At 42.3% G+C, this 19,269-nt stretch overlaps 1 protein-coding gene across 3 annotated transcripts in view; it reads left to right on the top strand.

The window, feature by feature from the left end:
* MTUS2 (microtubule associated tumor suppressor candidate 2) overlaps positions 1-7,426 on the top strand; it is a 323,047-nt gene extending 315,621 nt beyond the window's left edge. For all 3 annotated transcript variants that reach the window (XM_019530126.1, XM_019530125.1, XM_019530127.1), the window contains one exon: positions 1,680-7,426. In XM_019530126.1, coding sequence (XP_019385671.1) covers positions 1,680-1,896 — 217 coding nt within the window. In that variant the 3' untranslated portion in view covers positions 1,897-7,426. The remainder of the gene's footprint in view (positions 1-1,679) is intronic.
* Positions 7,427-19,269: the final 11,843 nt, after the last annotated feature.

Here is a 19,269-nt window from a genome sequence, read left to right as displayed (position 1 = left end):
ACTGAACAGTGATTCCCTGCAGCTGTCAATCAGGCACCCAAGTCTTTGACTGGCTCCAGTCCTCTGCTGTTGGCATTATTTTGACGGAGCTCAGGTACCATAGAGCTGGGTAGCAGTACAGGATAGGTAGGAGGAAGGAATTTCTTAGTAACAGCATCCACTTTCCCTCAGAATATACACTGCCACCGTACAAGAGAGCCCTGGGTAACAACCTTTCATTTTTATATGAAATTGAGGTTGCCAACATCAAAATCAGTTCTGCCTTGGTGTAACTACACTGAGCCAAAGGGAGAAAGATGCACTTCATCCATCATCCTTAAAAACAAACTGGCCAAAACCTGGAGTTCCTGCTTCACCAGCTATTAATTTTTTCCAGCATCTCTGTTTGATCAGACTGAAGTAAAATTTTTATCCAAATTTCCTGTAAACTTGAAGCTCCCAGGTCCTGCAGCTGTGCAGTGAGATTGGCCTTCAGGTCTGCAGTCTGCAGAAGAGTGACAAGGAGGTCAGTTTTTCTGAGTAGTTGGGGGGGGGTCTGTGATTTGGACGTGCCTGTGGCATGTCCTGGGGCAGGGACCTGCAGCCACCAGGGTCAACGGCTCGAGGACAGCTACACCAGGATTCCAAGGAAACCTGCATTGCCTCTGACAGTGTTCTAAGCAAGACATTTTAGGCTCAGGCAGGTGGGGGATCCTGGGACAAGTTTTGGTTAATGTTCCTGACTAGCTCTATCCAAAGATAGCCCATGTGTCCACAGGAAAGCTGCTGCATGCTAAGTGCCAGGGAAAGCTTCCCCATAGTGTGCCACCAACGGGCCTTAATCCTTGTCTTTGTGAACTTTTCATCCTGGTTGCACATGCTGAGATTGCCATTGAGGATGCCAGGGAGTGATGGTTATAATCATAGGCATGTTCTGCTTCGCAGTGACTTGATTACATCACCTACTTCACAGGGGCCTTTCCATCAATCGCAGAAACAGGCATAAAATGCCATCTGATCTCAGATGGGACTTGAACACACAACTTGATGTGCTTGCCTTGTCTGTTGACACAGTGAAACTAGGTAGCAGCAGCTGCGCAGCGATCACAACCTGGGTCAAAATCATATCTTGGGTGCAAAAAAGAAGAAAGTCTCCATATCCCATTACCAACTATTGTCTCTTGTGGCTGTTTTGTGATAAAGATTTTTTATTTCAGATTCATTTGAAAATATGTATAAAAACAAAGAGATCCTCAAAATTGTTTAGTGCTTATTGGTCTGTTGCCCATATGAAAAAACACACAGTTCTAGTGTATTTGGAATTATATATTCTTTTTAATAACAAGCTCTATCTGCTCTGAAGCCATACCTATGGAGTAGACCTTTGCAGTAATAAGATAAAGTGCTTGGGGTTTTCCTTCAGGTTGCACTGAGTTGAATCAGCCATTGTGATCTGAATAATACTAGTTGATATCAGCTGTATCCCAGGATCCCCCACCCCCACCCTCACCCCCCAATCCCACCAGCCATGCTACTTGATGTACTTGGCTTTCACATATGAAAGCAGCATCACTACCTTGCCAGTATGTACCTTATGCAAAGTGGTGACTTAAAAGAGATGGTTGTGGACAACTTGCTTTAAAGACAGTCCAAGAGTGGCTGGTATGAAATGTTAAGCAATACATTATTCTCTTCTCCAGGCAGTTATCTGAGGAAAACGCTAATCTGCAAGAACATGTTGAGAAAGAAACTGAGGAAAAGAAGCGGCTAAGTAGGACTAATGAAGAGCTGCTTTGGAAGCTCCAAGCAGGAGACGCCATGAGCCATGTTAAACTCTCTCCTACGTCGCCAACTCCTATTTATTGCTGTTCATCGGGGCCTCCTACGCCAGTAAAAGTCAGCACTGTGCCAAGATGACAATGCTGTGCTGCTGCTCCAGATCATCTGGCTTTGACATCCTTTTGCAATCTGCTGAATGTTATCATCTAAGAGCATTTTTAACAACCATAGATACCCAGGGTTTGTTACTGCAAGCATGCTCTGTAGCTGCATAACTGTATACTAGACAGTGTACTATTACAGTTCCAGAATAGAACCTCCTGGTACTGGCTCACTGATGTGTTAGGATAGTATAACCAGTGTAGTTTGATGTATAACACTGTACCATGGTTAGAGCCAGAAAAAAAAGGAAAAAAAAACGTACTAATGATTCATCAGAATGAACTTTTTGCTGCAGCATTTCAGGTTAGTTACAAAGTTCAACTTTTGAATAGCTAAATATATGCGTGTGTTTATATACATGTATTGTACCTTTATATGTGTTCATGTTTATATAGACACACACATATATATGTAGTCAAAGATGTTCTGAATTGCATTTTTTTATATTATTGGACTACTAAGTGCTGATATATTTTCGTTATGGTCAGCAGTTTTCTAACTCGTGCCTAAGACTTATATCTAAACAAAATGCTTTTCTGTCTAGCCTCCCAGGAATATTTCTACCCAAAAGTGAAGACAGTTACACAGAAGTAGAAGCGCCTTCCAAACGACCACCAAGTGGTACACTCTATGACATGAACACCAGCGACTTTGACATTCTGAAACAGTACTGCCTTTGAAACAATCACCTTCGTACTCAATGCCAGATAAGATCGTTCATTCCATTCACTGAATTTTAATTATTAGCATTAATGTTGTGAGTGGCTATAGGCTAGAGATGAGAAACCCTCAGGGTTTTAGCAGATTCCATAGAAGTTATTTGTTAGGGTGACTTCATTTTAGTCTTTTAGATCCTAGTTATGCTTTTTTCTTTAACAAAACTTTTCTAAAGCAATCAGGATCTCTAACAAATCCATGAAGATGTTGGGCCCAGGACCATATTGTTTTACTACATGTTCCAGAAAGAAGGAGAAAAAATATTTTCTGGGACCTTGATGTTTGGCCGAGAGGGTTAATTGTCTTAGGGGAGGCTCCCAATATGTAGATCCAGTTTGCCTCTAACTACAAGGGATTTTGCACAGGGTGGGCATAGCTTGTCCTTCAATATCCAGCAAAATGCTAGTGAAAAATCCTTGAGGCTGCACAGGTTCACAAGAGGCAAGCATGTTGCCCCTTGCCATAGATTCCCATATATTTCACCCTATGACATCTTATCAACATGCATGGGACACTTTGGAGGAATTCTGAAGACATGCAACTATAACCTAAAGCAAATTCTCATGTTTCCCTATTGCTAAGACACCTGTCACTGCATATGGAAGCTAGGCCTGTATTCAGCCGTGGCAGTTTATAATGCAGGCCCCAGTTAAACTAGATATAGGCTATCAGACTATTCTGAAGCAGGCCAGTTTCCCAGGGATACAGACCCTAGAAGAGACTTCAGTAGGAGGATTTAAAAGGAGTTTGCAACATTGCAGTCCCAAATCATGGACTAATGCAACACAAGCAAGGGACCCTGTTTTCTTTGCTGTTACTTACAATAGGTTCCAACCCTTGCATCAGATTGGTTCAGATCAGAACATGAGACACGTGGTGGAACATGGCAGCAGGATTCCCCACACATAAAGGAAATGTCTGGTTTGCAACTGATGCAATGTTTTTCTTTTCCATCAGTGTTAGAGACTCTGCACATTTTTCTGCCTGCTCCTAGAGTCTAATGTGCAGTCTAGGAGATGAGCATGTTAAACCCAGGCTGGAAATCAGTTCAGAGTCATGGAGTGATATGAAAAAAAGTTGTTCTTGCCATGTGTGTAACGTGGTGGCTGGCTGATAGCCTCAGCAGGGCAGGGAGGCATTTAAGCCATACTGAGTGTTTGAACACACCATGTGGTTCAGCTTTCCTATGAAATACTCAGGATGCTTAAGCAGCAGTTTTGTTACAGCCAGTTTTGAGTCTTTGCAAGGACTTTACCCCATTCCAGGATATGAAAGTTAGTTAGGTGTTAACTTTTTGTAGAGAAATTTATTTTTCTAGCAGCTTTGCATGATACTGTGATACTGAGTAAGCTGAGCAGCTCTTTAGACTAGATCATGCCACCTGCTCGTGCTCCAGTGACTGACACTGCTGAAATATGTTACTAGGCTTTAGCTCTGCAGCAAGTGCACCCTGAAAGTAGGATAGTTATTAAAAGGGCCCATGGTACCATCGGACTCCATCACACAGCACTTGCTACATGCACAGATATTCTGCAATACCTGTCTTCTTGTTCTGTTGCAGTCTCATATGATGTTACAATAAGAGTTGTTACCATGGTATTAAAGGAAGGGATCCTATGCCAGCTCACTACAATGTTATCCTGGACTGATCCGGGCTGGCTGAGCCACTTGCTTTTTTGTTACCAGTTCTCTGTTTATGGCACTGTCCTCATCCTTCTGTCCACTTAGTGCAGAGGCAGTTGATGCTTCCAGTGGAGAATCAGCCATGGGGGGATCCTTAGTAGGGAGGAGCCTGGGTTGCCATCCAATCATGTCATCATTTGATGTCCTTCCCAAGCTATTTTTCCTCCTCGCCCTTTTACCTTCCCATTTTGCTTGATCCTTGAAGCCACCACTTTGTTCCACACAGTTCATGATGGCCACTAACTCCAGGCCACCTGTTGGCTGACAAAGCTATGTCAAGGGGGCTCTTGAGAAGCAGTACAGCAGTGAGCCTTTCCAAGGCACACAGCAGCATACCTGCCAGTACAAGCCCACGAGAAAGGGTTTTTTTTTTGCATAGTAGTATAGAGCTCTGCCAAGAAGCCAGAGAAACTGGCTTGCTGATATAGCCAGAGGCATGACAGGGCAGCTGCACACCTAGGCACAGGACAGCTGGCTGCCACCAGCAAGGTACCTGCTTGTCACCTGTAGGTGTTTTTTTTTTTTTTGCTCCTGCTCCCACCCTCTGTCCCAACCCACACCCAAGGCTGCTGCCCCTATTTGCCCTTCCTCTGTTATACTAGCAGGTCTAGACAGCCACTTCTTTCCTTGCCTTCTTTCACTTACAAAAGTGAAAGCAGGCTGGAGTGAAGCCATTAGTGAGAAAGAGAGGACTGCCATTTCAAGCATGGCTTTTGCAAGTGCCAGCTAGGACACCCCTGCAGTCAATGGATACCCAGCATGCTCTCAGATGTCAGGTGCACAGATAAGGCAGGCCTCATCCTGCAGGTAGCAAGGACCATCTTTTAGGAGCGCTTGCTTCCTGAACTTTAGGCACCTGCATGTTTGTGAGCAATTTGTCCTAGCTTTCACCTACCATCCTTATGGGGGTCACTGAAATGCAGTTGTACTGGATTTTGAAAAGAAGATGTTTCCCTAGCTCTTTAGAGTAAAAGTCCTCTCTCTAAGCTAAACCAAGCCACAGAAGGAGAGCTAACGGCTGTTGGCGTGCAACACACCAACGCAAACACGATCCCACTCAAAGCCCTAGGACCAGCATAAAGCCATGGAGGAGCTGTAGCAGGGGGTAAGGGGTAACAGTTGCTGTGATGTACAAACATTTGCTGTATGTCCCTCCCTGTACATTGCAAAAGGGGAAATCCCGTGACCTGCAAGTAAGTGACTCCAGTAAGCCTATTCCAGTATTTAGGCTTCAGTAGCAGCTATAATGGACTGTGCAGCAGATCTGCAGCCCACGTGTGCTCAGTGGATGCATTGTTGTGCAAGAAGGCTGCCTTTTGCACTAGAAGAGCAGCACACCCTGCCACTGCAAATTCAAGCACAAGCCTGAGGTTTACCATTTACTGAAAGAGCTTATGTAGAGTCTTGCAGTCAGTGTAAATGCCAGGAAGCCCAGGCACATAGATATGATGTATAATGTGGCCTAAACAGTAACAATTCAGGGATAAATTTTCCAAACAGATGGCATTAGATTCTAGCCAGACAGATTTAAAAGTGATCACAGCAGAAGTCCTCTTTCTGTCAGAGCCAATGGCCAAGAGAAGACCGTTTTATGCCTTGGTACACAAACAGTAAATGAGCCCCGAGGAAGGGTTGGAAAAAAAGTAGAGATATTTTCTGCATTTACAGGATCAGTGTGCTTTAAAACTGTTATGCAATAAATTCGAGGGCATTCATAACGATAAGCCTTGAACAATGGAAGGATAAGTAGAGCTCTCTCCTCTTCCACTATCTGTGCACACTCCCTCAGAGTCTGTTGGCTATTGCTGTATTACCATCCCTCCTGCAGAAGTTTACTAGGTTCTCCTTTCTGTTTTCTTTTTTGGTGGCGGGGAAGAAGCTGGGGAACCAAACAGGCCCCAAAATTGGCATCTGGAGTCAGCCTCCCTCTCTGCATTTCAAGCAAAAGGTTTCAGCCCCATAGCTCAGGTCACTTTCTTTCGAGGGGGATTCAGCTAGATTAGTACCAGTTTCTCCTCTTTGAACAGCAAATGACTGTAACAACAGACTCAGCAGCTTCAAGCATTAGTTTCCATTGCAGTAGAGAAGAGGCAGGGAGGTGAAAATGTCTGCTGTTGGGTAGTGCAGGCAAGCCAATTCACAGCACAGGGGCTGCAAGTTTCATATTTTTCACTATCCTCTGCCATCAGTAGCTCAAACAGGCAAAAACAGCAACACTTGCCTCTCTCAATTAACCTGCTAGACAGCAGAAGGATGATGATGACATGCATCAAAACAGAGCAATTACTCACTTGGCCTACAGGGCTTCACTATTGTTCTACAACCCTAGGCTAATTCTGAGGCAGTGACAGGGGTGACAGTAAGACTGCTCATTATTTATACTGCAATAAAACCCAAATACCTGAGCAAAAGTAAGGTTCCATTTTAGAAACACGAACTATTTTCTGTGATCCAAAAAATTTATAACTAAGCATGATCCTTGAAGCTAGCTTAAACAAAATCTCTTCCCTCAACCTTTCAGGCTGCCCTCAAATTACACCTCCACCCATCACCTAATGTCTTCCTTAAAAGAAAAAAAAAAATGAGTGCACCAAGTGCCTCTTTGAGAACATAGATGGCTTGTAAGCATCCTTACTACATACAAGTTGTGGGGTGAGGGAGGGGAGGGGGGAAGAGGACAATTTTTTTTTAATTCATCTGTGTAGGAGACATGTTGGGCAGGGCTTGAAATCTTGCAACTAATGCAAGTTTGCATAAATTAAATCAGTAGTTAAGTTCCTGAATTCCATGCTGAAATAAATTACTTTCATGTGTTCAATCACTATGTACCCAAATGGTGAAGACCATTTTTTTGAAGGAAAAAAACAAACAAACAACAACAAAAAATCAGGTATTTTATGTCTGCACTGATTGCTTTCGTGTCCCATGGACACACTGTGGATCCTTCTGTAAAGTTTCCCATGCAGTAGGAGTTCTGTAGTCCGATTTGATATGTGGTTAATGAATTACAGGAAGTTTGTATTAATTTCAGTTATGATGTACAGATGAGTGTGATATATTCCTGATAATAAATACATGCTCCAACACAAGTAGGGATGGAAGCATGCAAACTAGTGTGTCCTGCTGTTTTTTTCTCTCACACTCCCAATGTACATCTCAATAGCAGTATACTAAAAACAAAAAACCAACCAAACCAACCACTCATGGTTCAGTGTGAAAAAAAGACAGTTACTCATCATCCTGGCAACAGTTCTAGGTGATCAGGTTCCCTGACTGCATTTCATGTCATATAATTTAGATTAAAATGTAATGAACTGTGATGCATTAAATGGTTTTTTTTCCTCTCTCAGAATTACAAATTACCTTACAAATTGTAAGGTAGGGGAAGCATAAATTAGACCCAGCTCTTGTTTTATAGTGACCACTGTAATTTAGGGTAGGGGTTGCTAACCTGCAGCATGCGTCACAAGTGGCATGGACAGCCTCTGTGTGTGGCACATGGGAGATCAAGAAAGGGACAAGCAACACAGTAGCAGATTAGGTAGGATGCACAAGGCAGGAAGCTGAAAGCAGAGCAGCGGATCAGGTAGGGGAAGAGGGTTGGAATGACACTTAAGGCAGGTGAGGGGCTACTCTGTTGCACACCTGTGAAGATTAGCCCCTATTTTTTTAGGATAATAAACAGCTTTCCAAAACATGTCCTTTCACTTCACAGCATCTAGTGAATAGCTTGTTTCCAAAGCCAAATTTGCCTATACATTCGAGTGCATTCCTGCTGGAATCAAACAGCCATTGCATCTCCTAGACCTAAGCTTACCTGACACTACTTCACTGTCAGTCTCCATGTTCAGCTCTTTATCAATTTGCCGGACTTCATCCATGCTACATGGCCCATCTCGGGCTGAACTAGTTTGAAAATTTCGGCAAAAACATTCATGTCTCTGAAGTGACTGAAAGAGACCAGGAAAATAAACAGTGTTGGTCCATGCTGCAAGATGTCTACAGTTTTTCCATCCCGACTCAGAACCTCTAACACTCCAGATTTTGGAGCAGAGATCAACATTGAGCGGAGGTTGTCCTCAAGGTCAGGAATGTGCCTTTTGCTTTCACAATGAAGAGCTGGCCAAGTAGTGAGTTCTGGAAAGGGTGGGGAGGGCAAAAAATCTGTCTGATCCTGAGCTGAGGGGCAACCAGAAAACTGGATTTTACAGGTTTCTGCATGAACAATGGCACATCCCAAGAATCCCTAGCCTCAACTGCAGCCTACACCTAGTACTTGTGAGGAAAGCAAAAAAACTCCACCCATCAGCGGGAACAGGAAGGGAAACAATTTCCTTCCTGACTCTGTAGGTCAAACAGCAAGGCCAAGAAAAATGGGGGGAAAAAAAAGACCCTGCATTCTGCTCTGCACCCTGGGAACAGCAAGCATAACTCCACACACAGCACTCTCTCACTGGGCAGCCAGAAGTCCCCTTGCTGAATCCTCTCCATAAGTTTATCCCAGCTCCTTTAATTATGTCATACTTAAACCAGTTGTCGTGCTCTGCTGCTTTCTCCTGCTTCTAAACGTGGTCTTTTCCAATACCCACCTGCTTTCGGTGGGAGAGTTCTTGTTATCTCTCAGAAATCTGTCTGTTGTTCTTTAAAGAGCACTCCAGGTATACGTTCTCCTAGTTCATCCCTGATCAATGCTTTTCCAAACTCTTCTTGAAAAAAAATTCAGCGATGGACTCCATTTCCCCAATCTATTCGACTGCATCATTGTTCTAACAGTGAAGTTTGTCCTGATATCCAATTTAAAAATACTTTGCTGCAACTTCATAGATTTCATAGACATTTGGGCTGGAAGGGACCCCAGAGGGTCATCGAGTCCAGCCCCCTGCCCAAGGAGCAGGAGGTCAGCAGGGATCGTAGGATCCCAGCAAGATAAACATCCAAATGCACCTGGAAGGTGTTCAAAGTGAGCGCTTGAACCACCTCTGGTGGCAGTCTGTTCCAAACCTTGGGGGGCTTGGACAGTAAAGTTCTTCCTTATGTCCGGCCTAAATCAGTCGCGGAGAAGTTTGTGATTGTTTGATCTCGTCATCCTTTGGAGCGCTCTGGTGAACACCCCTGATAAACTTGCAGGTGGCCACCAGATCACTCCTGAGCCTGCGCTTTTCCAGGATGAAGAGGCCCATAGTTCTCTGCCTGTCATCATAAGGTCCGTTTTGCTGACCTCTGATCATGCGCATGACTCTTCCCTGCACTCTCTCAAGCTTCTCCACATCTTTTGAACTGTGGAGCCCAAAACTGAATGCAGTACTCCAGCTGCGGCCTCACCAAGGCCGAGTACAAGGGGAGAATGATGTCCTAGGACTTGCTGGAGAAGTATCTATGGATGCAAGTGAGCGTTTAGCTTGCTTTACTAGCCGCAGCATCACACTGAAGGCTCATGTTCATCTTGTGGTCAAGCATGACCCCCAAGTCCCTTTCATCTGTAGTGCTAACCAGCGTAGTTTGCTGGATCCACTTTCCTCCCTTTCTTGAAGATAGGCACCACATTGGTCTTCAAGCTATTGGTTTGTATTCTGCTCTCTGCAGCAATGGAAAAAGAGGTGTTCTCTCCCTCTTCTATATGGCAGCCCTTCAGATATTTGATGACTGCTATCATGTGCCCTCACTTACCTTTTCTACAAGCTGAGCATGCCTATTTCTTTCAACCTCTTTGAATAACTTTCCTACCATACCCTCAATCATTTTTAAATCACTTGCTGCTGGATGCTCCCTTAACTTTTCCACGTCTTTGAAAAAATGTGCAGCCCAAAAATGCACACAGTAGTCTAGATAAGGACCAATCAGTCCCATCTTTCACCTAATGGTTCCTGGGACAAGCCCAAAACACATTTTCCTTTAGTCTCCAAGTGATCACATTGATGACTCAAAGCGAGTTTGATCCACTGAGACTCCTAAAATCCTTTTCCATAGTGCTTCTATATCCAGCCAGTTGTCTCCCCTTATATTTATTTTTGATTATTTTACCTGAGGTGCAGCACTTTGCATTAGTCAGTGCTGAACCTCATCCTGTTAGCTAGCCCAGCTTTCCAATTTGTCAAGGTCCTTCTGAATTGCTGTGAATGCCACTAACCCTCTAGTGTCAGACACATAAAGGATAATGAGCAACTACTGCTTGAGATCTATGCTGTGAATCCAAGGGTTCCAACCTTGCTAATGTACTGTAATCCTAATATGATTACACATGATAGGACTTACTATTTAAAAATATAAATGTAATTTCTTTTTTAAAAAATGACATAACAAAACACAGTAAGGTTGCAAAGTTAAGAGAGGAAATGCTAGCACTGAGGTTGCCTGTGCAACCTATTCAGCCCCCCCATGCTTACGATATCTTTTATTATGTGGTAACGCACTCATTTTCATGCAAAACTGTTTTTGTTGCACAGAATGGACATGCTGTGAGGATAAATCAGGGCTGCATAGTGAAGACAGTTTGTCTTGCCTCCTTTGTGGTAGAAGCTGGATGGCATGCAGTGAGGTAGGGGACTACACAAAGGCAAAGGACAGTCTCTTGGGTAATGGTAGCTGACTGTTGCCCTAGAGAACTGGATTCTCACCCTGTCTGCCAGAACTCCTAAGTTGCTTAAACCAATCTTTTCACAGGTTGTAACTAACTTGGGGTGACCAACTTTTAAGACATTCAAGGCTAGAACCACAAGTCCCAGCTCTGCTGTTTGTAGTCACTCAAGTTGTTTGGGTAGCTAAGTTCACTAACAGAATACTTCTAAAATCTTCTAAATACTTTAATTTCTGTTACTGGCATATAAAGAAACACACAAGTCTTAATAGCACCAAACTGCTGTGACTCTTCCAGGCCAAAGCACCAGAGAAAGTTACAAACTAGAGATGTCTCAGACAAGATTAAGTTGTTGGGACATATGGTGGGGTGTGCTCAGAGCCCACCTGATGGCATCCAAAACATGGGAAAAGAAGCTGGTAGTGGTGGAGAAAGATGCCAGAAGCCCGGCTAAAAAAAGAAAGTTACACAGGAAATCAAATTAAGAATAGATTCCTACCAAATACCGTCATACAAAAGAAGATCATGTCTAACAGACTTGTTGAAATAACTAACCTGGAGGGGAGGGGGAAGAAAAAAACAGAACGAACTCAGAAAAGAAGGATGAAACAGCAGACATCATTTATTTAAATTTTAGGACAAATTTTAATGTTGCACCGCATCATTACAAGGTGACTTCCAAACTCAAAAGGCACAGTCCAGGGGAGAAATATTTACAGTGTCGTCTGATGTAAAGTATCTGTGCGCCCATGCTGTGCTCTGGGCACAAGTTTCACATTCTGAAAACTTAAGGCTATAGTCTATTAAAAGTACACAAAGAAAAGAACAAAAAAAATCCTCAAAGAGAGAAAACTAGGTTCCTGGGACAAGCCCTAGGACTGTACAAATACAAATGTACGAATTAGGAAATCATTAGGAAAAATAGAACATTAAACCAACAAAGCTATATATATATTTTGCTTAAAAAAAATACAAACCCTTCCATGGCTTTTTGGTCAGTAAAAGAAACTTTACTGAATAAACAAAGTAATTTCACAATAGATTCACAATATACAATCTAGTTCAATGTTTTCATCCATCTTTGTGCTCCTCAAACCAACCAAACTGAAAAGCACAACAAAACAACAAAGAAAACTTCACTTAACACATGCCAGTGTTATCCCATTAGCTGGAAAACAGGTGTTATGATGCCAAAGACTTATTGTAAGTCATCAAGGGGAAAAAATGCTTCACTGATTAGAGCTGAATATCTCAGACTGATCTTGGTTCTTGGAACAAAGGCCAAGAGTACATACCCTGAGAAAATTGAGGTCTGGAGTTTTATAACAAACGTGCTCTTATGTCATTTGGTTTCCAGCTTAATAATCAGCCATATTTTCATAGTATTAATACATACCATATTAATATCTTAATACATTAATGCATTACTACATTAATACAGTAACCAGACATACCATATTAATAAATACCATATTTTCATGCTTCTACTGTTAGTAGGCAAGTAGCTTTAAAAAAAAAAAAGTTCCAAAAACACGCTTTTTCATGCGTCTCGTCCAAGATATTACTTGGAAGTCCGATACATCTGTAGATGAAATTATTTTCTAAATCCCATACTTCAGGAAAGCAGTGAGTTACCTATCCCTCAATACACTAGCCGACCATCAACTTTCCATCGGTTATCCTAACAACAGCAATGAAATACTGTACAAACATGGCTTCTTATACAATCTTGTCAATAAACATTTCCTTTTTAAAAAATCCACTACTCATTTTGGTAATAGTCCCTGCCCACCTCAGAGTGACATCAACCCAAACATCCCTGATCTCAAATGGGCTGATTTTTATTCCACACTATGTCAACTCAACCACGCACAAAAATATACATTCTTTGTACACAATTCTGCCTTTACAGGGGTTAGAACTCATAGGTAAATGCATTAGAAAAATAGACTGCAGCTATGCAGCTTCCTACTGCCCATCAGTGCTAGTAATACTTCATCAACTATGCTGCCAATGAAGTACAAGCACAAGAATGATGGCAGCCAACAGAAACACAAATGTTAAATAACTTCTACAGCAAAAGGCAAACTTCACCCCTGCACAAGAGCCTATGCATCACTTAAAACCTTAACATAAGGCAAAAGGAGTACAGGGCTTTGCTTGGGGGCCTGTCCACAGGGTTGAATTGCATGCCACATGAATGATGTGCCAAACAGCAGTTTCCAGGCTAGTGAAGTGCCATCTGATGTGAATTTAAGGAGAGGGAGGAAAAGGAGGTGACCTATTGCACTTACTGACCCCTGAAACTGCATCCACCAGAAGCTTTGGCTTCAATGTGGAGAGTAAGCCATCAACTAGAATCCCAAAGGAAGGAAGATTCGATGAGTTGTCAAGAGGATATCCTGGGGCCTGCAGCACAGGTATGGTCAGGAAGCGCACATCTGCCAAGTATTTTTTCAATCCTTAAACACTAAGTGGATTTTTGGCTAAGACAGTTAATTGAAACTTCTCTGTAAACTTACTTCCAATAATCAAGTTCAAGGATGAAGAAACAAAAGGATGCTCTTGGTATGAGAAAGGATAGCAGCCATTCCGTTAAAACAGAAGAATGCTTGAACACTGGTTTTGAAATCAATGCAAGAGACTACAATGAAACCTTCTGCCATGAAAGGCCAAAAATGATACCAAACATTAATTTCCAAGTCTCCATTTTCAGTGTTTATGGTCAGAAATTCCTGTACTTGCAGGAATTCACGAACATCAGTTTGAATCGTTAGATCCATAAAACTTAACTGCTGTAGAAGCTGATTTTACGAAGTATAACCAAAATTGCTCTATAAATATCTCTTTCTGTTAACCAACTTGAAAGGGAAAGAGAAGGAAGCTAGTCGTCTACAGGAGCAATCTAACCACATATGTTTAAGTTACTCCTTCCGCACATTTGTATTGTTAATGTATTTCTTTAGAATCTACTTTGAATGAAGAGTAAAGTGATCACTGTGAGCATCTGCCAGATAAAGCTGAAACTATCCCATACTAAATCTAAACAGATTATCACAAGGGACAGGAAAACAAAGCACTTAAGCCATTTCCAACTTCAGTCCACTAACTATTGATAGCAGCATTTTCATTATGGCCTAAACCTGCTTGCACTGAAGTCAATGGATCAGACTGATATCTATGGGAACCCCATCCAAAGGGTCTGTCTACAGAGCGAGCCAAGCTGCAACTGGTTCATGCAGATACAACCAACCTGGCTTTAAAAATTTTTGGTGTGGATCCTAACATAGCTCCAGTAGCACAGAGCTCACTGGGGGCTGCAACACCCAGCCAAGACCCTGCATGAAAACCAATTGCTTGCACTGATTTTCATGCTGCTGCACTACCTGGCAAGCTGAAGATAGCCAAGATATGCCTACACAAGCCAGACTAGGCCTTTACTACTGAGTCTAAGCACATGTTTACACTTGCCCCTTGCTGCTGATCTGGATTCAAGGGAAGCCCCAAAGCCACTCTTGACTTGCTCTTGCCCAGAAGCAGGCAATTATTTTGGGCAGAGGGCCACTTACTGAGTTTTGGCAAGCTATCGAGGGCCACATGACAGGCAGCCCAGGGCAGATAAATATTAATTTTCTAAATTTTTTCGGGGCCCCATGGGCCGGATAGAATGGTCTGGTGGGCCACATCCAGCCCCCAGGCCGCATTTTGCCCATCTCAGCTCTTGCCCCATGCTACAGAGAGCAGTTATGCAGCCAGCCTGATTAGGCAAGCGATTCATCTTGGAATCAAGTAAATACAGTGCTTGTTGCGCACTGCTCTCGAGACTGCTGCCAAGGACCCTGCAGAAATACCGTGAAGTCCTCAGGATTAATTGAGCCAAATAAGTTAACAGAAAAGCTAGTCAAACTTCCACAGGAGCTCCAAGGCTTGATATCTGCACCTGCTTTGAGAACTGGCTAAATGTACCTCCAACCCACCAGACTTTTTTGTAAAACAAGTACATTCTGGGAGTTTGCTGTGCAGCAATGGTGGGGCTTGAGGTTATTCACAAACAAAAACGATAGAAAATTTAAAAACTGAAGACAATCCCACCATCCCACCCAAAGCTGACTGATCACCACAAGCCACTAAAAGACAAAAATGAACCACTAAGGGAGATGACACAGACTAGAAATAAACGAAAAGAAGAGTCTGACACCTGGGCACACATTAAGATCTCCACAGCAAGGGAACAGAGAGAGAAAATGGAGATACAAAACCTGCAGGTGAAGTTTTTCATTCACCATTTCATTTTTTTTTTTTTTTAAGTTAAACCTAAAATGATTTCAAGCTTGTAACTTTTTGAAAAGAGTTCAGTCTCTGAAATTAGTTTCCCAGTCAAGAAAGGCTGATTGGCTCTATTCCCTTAATAAATATTATATTATTATGACGAAATTGCCCATCATGGTGAGAAACAGTTTACCCAACCTAAACATTGCCCATTTTAACCTACTAAGGACTGCCACAAAGTGTTAGATACCTCAAATCAAGCACCTATGTAACTTCAACTGAGGGGGCAAAGAAACAGGAAATGACTGAATATTGTTAAAATGGGATGAAATTCCTGAGGCAAGATGCTGCCTTGAAAGATCCACCCTTTTTGTTTCAAGAATAGAGATCCCCAGTCTTTCACTAGGCATCCCAAAAGGCATGATTTCTATACATTCTCTTTATATATGGCAAAATGCTCTGGCATCTGTATAAAATACTCTTATAAAACATAAAATAATTATTGAACTATTTACAAAAAATGCTCAGATAAATGCAGGTGTATTCTTCACAAGATTACAGCAACATTTGAATGCGTTCTTCACTGACAGTAACTCTGATCTATGCTACAGAAGGACATCTGAGGAGAGAAAATCAGTTACTTATTTAGCATCATTATACTAGAAAGATTTTAGGACCTTTGTCTTTCAGTTTGTGAAATGCATGTAGAGAACTTTGGGCAGGGTGGACGTAAGATAACTTAAAATGATCAATATATATTGAAATGTTTCTCTCATATGAACTCACAGAAAAGAAAATTAAAGAAAAAGTATCTCCATCAAAATTTCCCTTTCCTCTAAGTGCTTGTATTTTCTACACTGTGCATCTAAGAAGCTGTAATAAAGTACTGGAACATAAATACCAAATAGGTCCTTAAGGAAGTAGGACATGCAAGTCAAAAAATAAGTTAACATTTATCAAAACATTTCACACCAAGCAATCTGCATAAAATTTAAATAGCTTTTCCTCAGAAACCCACTTTCAGTCAGCACTTACCCTTTTCCAAACGTTCATGCAATGCTAAATTTAACAATTGTTTAGAATAGGTGCTGAAGTTGGGGAAAAAAGAGTTTGCAGCTGTTTTGGTACCATGGGATTTTTTTTCCTGATATCAGTACCTTTAAGGAGATGTGGTATGTATTGGGTACACCTGCTTTTAGGACAATACTCTACTGCCTGGTGGCTCTTGATTTTGACAATTTTCTCCCTCTGTTCAAGTGAATACTTTTTGGAATTTCAACATGTGCAAGGAAACGGACTCAAGAGTTGAGATCTGCCATGCATCCAAGATCAGAACTCAACCTTTTATGTTGTACTATAGACTGCACATAGAGCAGAATGAAAGAGAGCCGTGTGTTCCATCAGGTTCTCACTGAACCAGCATGGAATAAATTTTGAACCTGGGGACCATAAGCAGTGTCCTTTAGTACCTACTAAAAGCCCAAGGTAAAATTCACCACTGTTCAGAGCTGGCACAAAGCATAAGCCATATTTGGAATTTGGGAGGAAGCTTGGGCCATTAACCAGTGGATTTGGGGAGAACTGGGTCCATTCCTGCCACACCACAGACATCCTGGGATAGCTTGGGTAAGCAGTTCAGACTGTGAACCATACTCCCCCATTTATAAAACAACAAATAGTACCTCCTAGGAATGTTGTTAGGATTGTGAGTAGCTTAAGGTGTTGTTAGATATTACCTTTCCCATGTGTTAAGTGCTCTTAAGACAGAAATGCCTGCATGTTAAGGCAACGAAGGACCATCTAGGTGCCCTCTGAGCATTTTAAAGTAGAACTTAAGACAATGATTATTTTCTTAGGAAAATGATCATCTTCAGCTGGTGTCAGGCAGTTTGTGTTGCAGTAATATCAGTCTACTCCATGGGGCCAACACCAGCTATCTGCAGTCTTTCAGTATCCCAGTCACTTGGTATGCTGCACTGCTCCAAGTGCTCTCCCCACCAGCATGTGGATGATCAATCATCTGGAACTCCACTGCCCCAGACTAACAGAGATCAGATGAACGGGGAGCCATGGAGGGAGGGGCAGAGCCAGGCAAGCACAGGGTAGATTTGGCAGCTCCTAGCCACACCCCTGCATGCCAGCCCTCTAACAGCAAGTTAGAGAGGGTACTAACTAGGCCTGTGCAAAGTGGCTAGTATTTGCTTTGGATTCAGCCAATTAGGGGGGCAGTGATTCGATTCGGTGATTCAAATTACTGTCCCAAACTGACTCAGCCGAATCAGATTCAGAGATTTGGCCACTGCTGAAATGGCCGAATCTCTGAATCGAACAGGCCGCATTCCCCGCCCGCTCTCCCAGCCCTGTCGATGGCTAACCCACCTAGCCCCAGCATCCCAGCACTTTAAAAAAAAAAGTCCCACTCACCAGCTCCTGCCAGGTGGGGGGGCCATCCCTTGCTGCCCTCCACTGCCCCGGGGGGGCTCTGCCACAAGCCCCTAGAGGACCTGACAGCTGCTACAGAAGCCGGTGAGTGAGGGGCTTTTTTGTTTTGTTTTTTTTAAAGTGCTAGGACACAGGGGCCAGGCAGAGCAGCCATTGACAGGGCTGGGAGAGCAGGTGGGGGTCAGGGGATGGGGTCTGGTAGGGGTCTCCCCATGGTCCAAATCTCAAAATCTTCTCTGAATCAAATTTGGAGGCTTCAAAATCAATTCAGACTTTTTAAATGGTTTCCTGATTCAGATTCAGAGATTTGGCCGCCAAATCAAATCAGCAACCAAAGCTCTGCACAGCCCTAATACTAACCCCGTGCGCAACTGCTCACAGCACGTGCTAACTTTAATACCGCCTAATATTCCTTAGAGTTAGCACACATGATTGTAACATGTAGAAACACTCTCAGACATGATGCTAATGGAGGGCAAATGAACAGCTTAGTTTTGCTTATGAGAAAACAGAAGATTTTTCACTCCTAGGCATTATCTAAGTGGGACAGACTGTTAGTATGTAGCTATGGTGTAAACTTCAACTGATAAAATTACACTGGTATAACTCACCCATCTAGACTTTCTTAGCCTCTCATACCAGCATGTCTGCCTCCTTCCACCCTCCTGACTTTAGCCTCTCTCATTTGGGAAGCAATTTATGCAAAACTGAAAAAAAAAGTGACTCAGACTAAAAGAAAAACATCAACACTGAAGGTTATACCAGACTAAATGCAAGCCTTGTCTGTGTAGACCAGGTTTTAGAGCTTAATTCTGGTTTCCCAGGGCAGGTTATATGCTCCACTGAGTGCAAACGGAGAATAGGACATTTCAGATCCTACATTAAGCTTACCTTGGAGAAAATGTCAGAAGTTGTGAGAGTCTAAGAATACCATCGCCCTAGAATACCAAAAGACTTTTTCTGCATCATTTTTGAAGGACTTGAACACTGAAGTCAACATCAAATCTCTCGAGGCCGAACTCTCCTCTAATTTAAAGTGGCATAAGAGAGAAGCAATTTTACTACCTTCAAAAGGAGTTAACTTGGTGTTACACTGCTTTGAAAGAGGGAAATTGGTCCATACTTGTTTTAGGATATAGACTCTCAAATATTTCTCCTAATAACCCTAACTCTTTTCAGTCTTGTTTTGACTATTTTTGATACTAAGAGGTAGAAAAAGCTTTCTGGAAATGCCCACACAAAAAGCTACTGAAAACTTACACTTAAGAGATTTATGCAGCTATAGCTGAAAAGTCTCATTTCCATTTGTACCATTTGCATACTGGAAAAGTGAATCAGTCTACGAACAGCTAATATAAACCTTCCCAAAGTATCACAGCAATGTTACATTTGAAAGCATGACTACCTAACTCATTCAGAAACTCAATATAAATAAAATAATGGAACTTCATATTTTTTCTTTAAAAAAAATGTAGAACTTTTAGCTATTGTTCAAACAGATGGGAAATTATTTTATGATAAGGGGCTTTTTTGTGGTACAGCTCCCCTCACCAGAATGAAGAAGTTGAACCTTGTTAGAGTTGATGCTGTAAGCCGAAAAAATGTTAATTGGCTTGGAGCTGTTTGGCATAGTGGAGCAGCCATGCAGTAAGGCAAAAATCCTG

The sequence above is a fragment of the Crocodylus porosus genome, unplaced genomic scaffold (assembly GCF_001723895.1).
Source record: "Crocodylus porosus isolate Cpor-Errol unplaced genomic scaffold, CroPor_comp1, whole genome shotgun sequence".
In the NCBI taxonomy this organism is placed as follows: Eukaryota; Metazoa; Chordata; order Crocodylia; family Crocodylidae; genus Crocodylus; species Crocodylus porosus.
The sequence above is the reverse complement of the archived record's forward strand: the minus strand, read 5'-3'. Positions and strand labels throughout refer to the sequence as shown.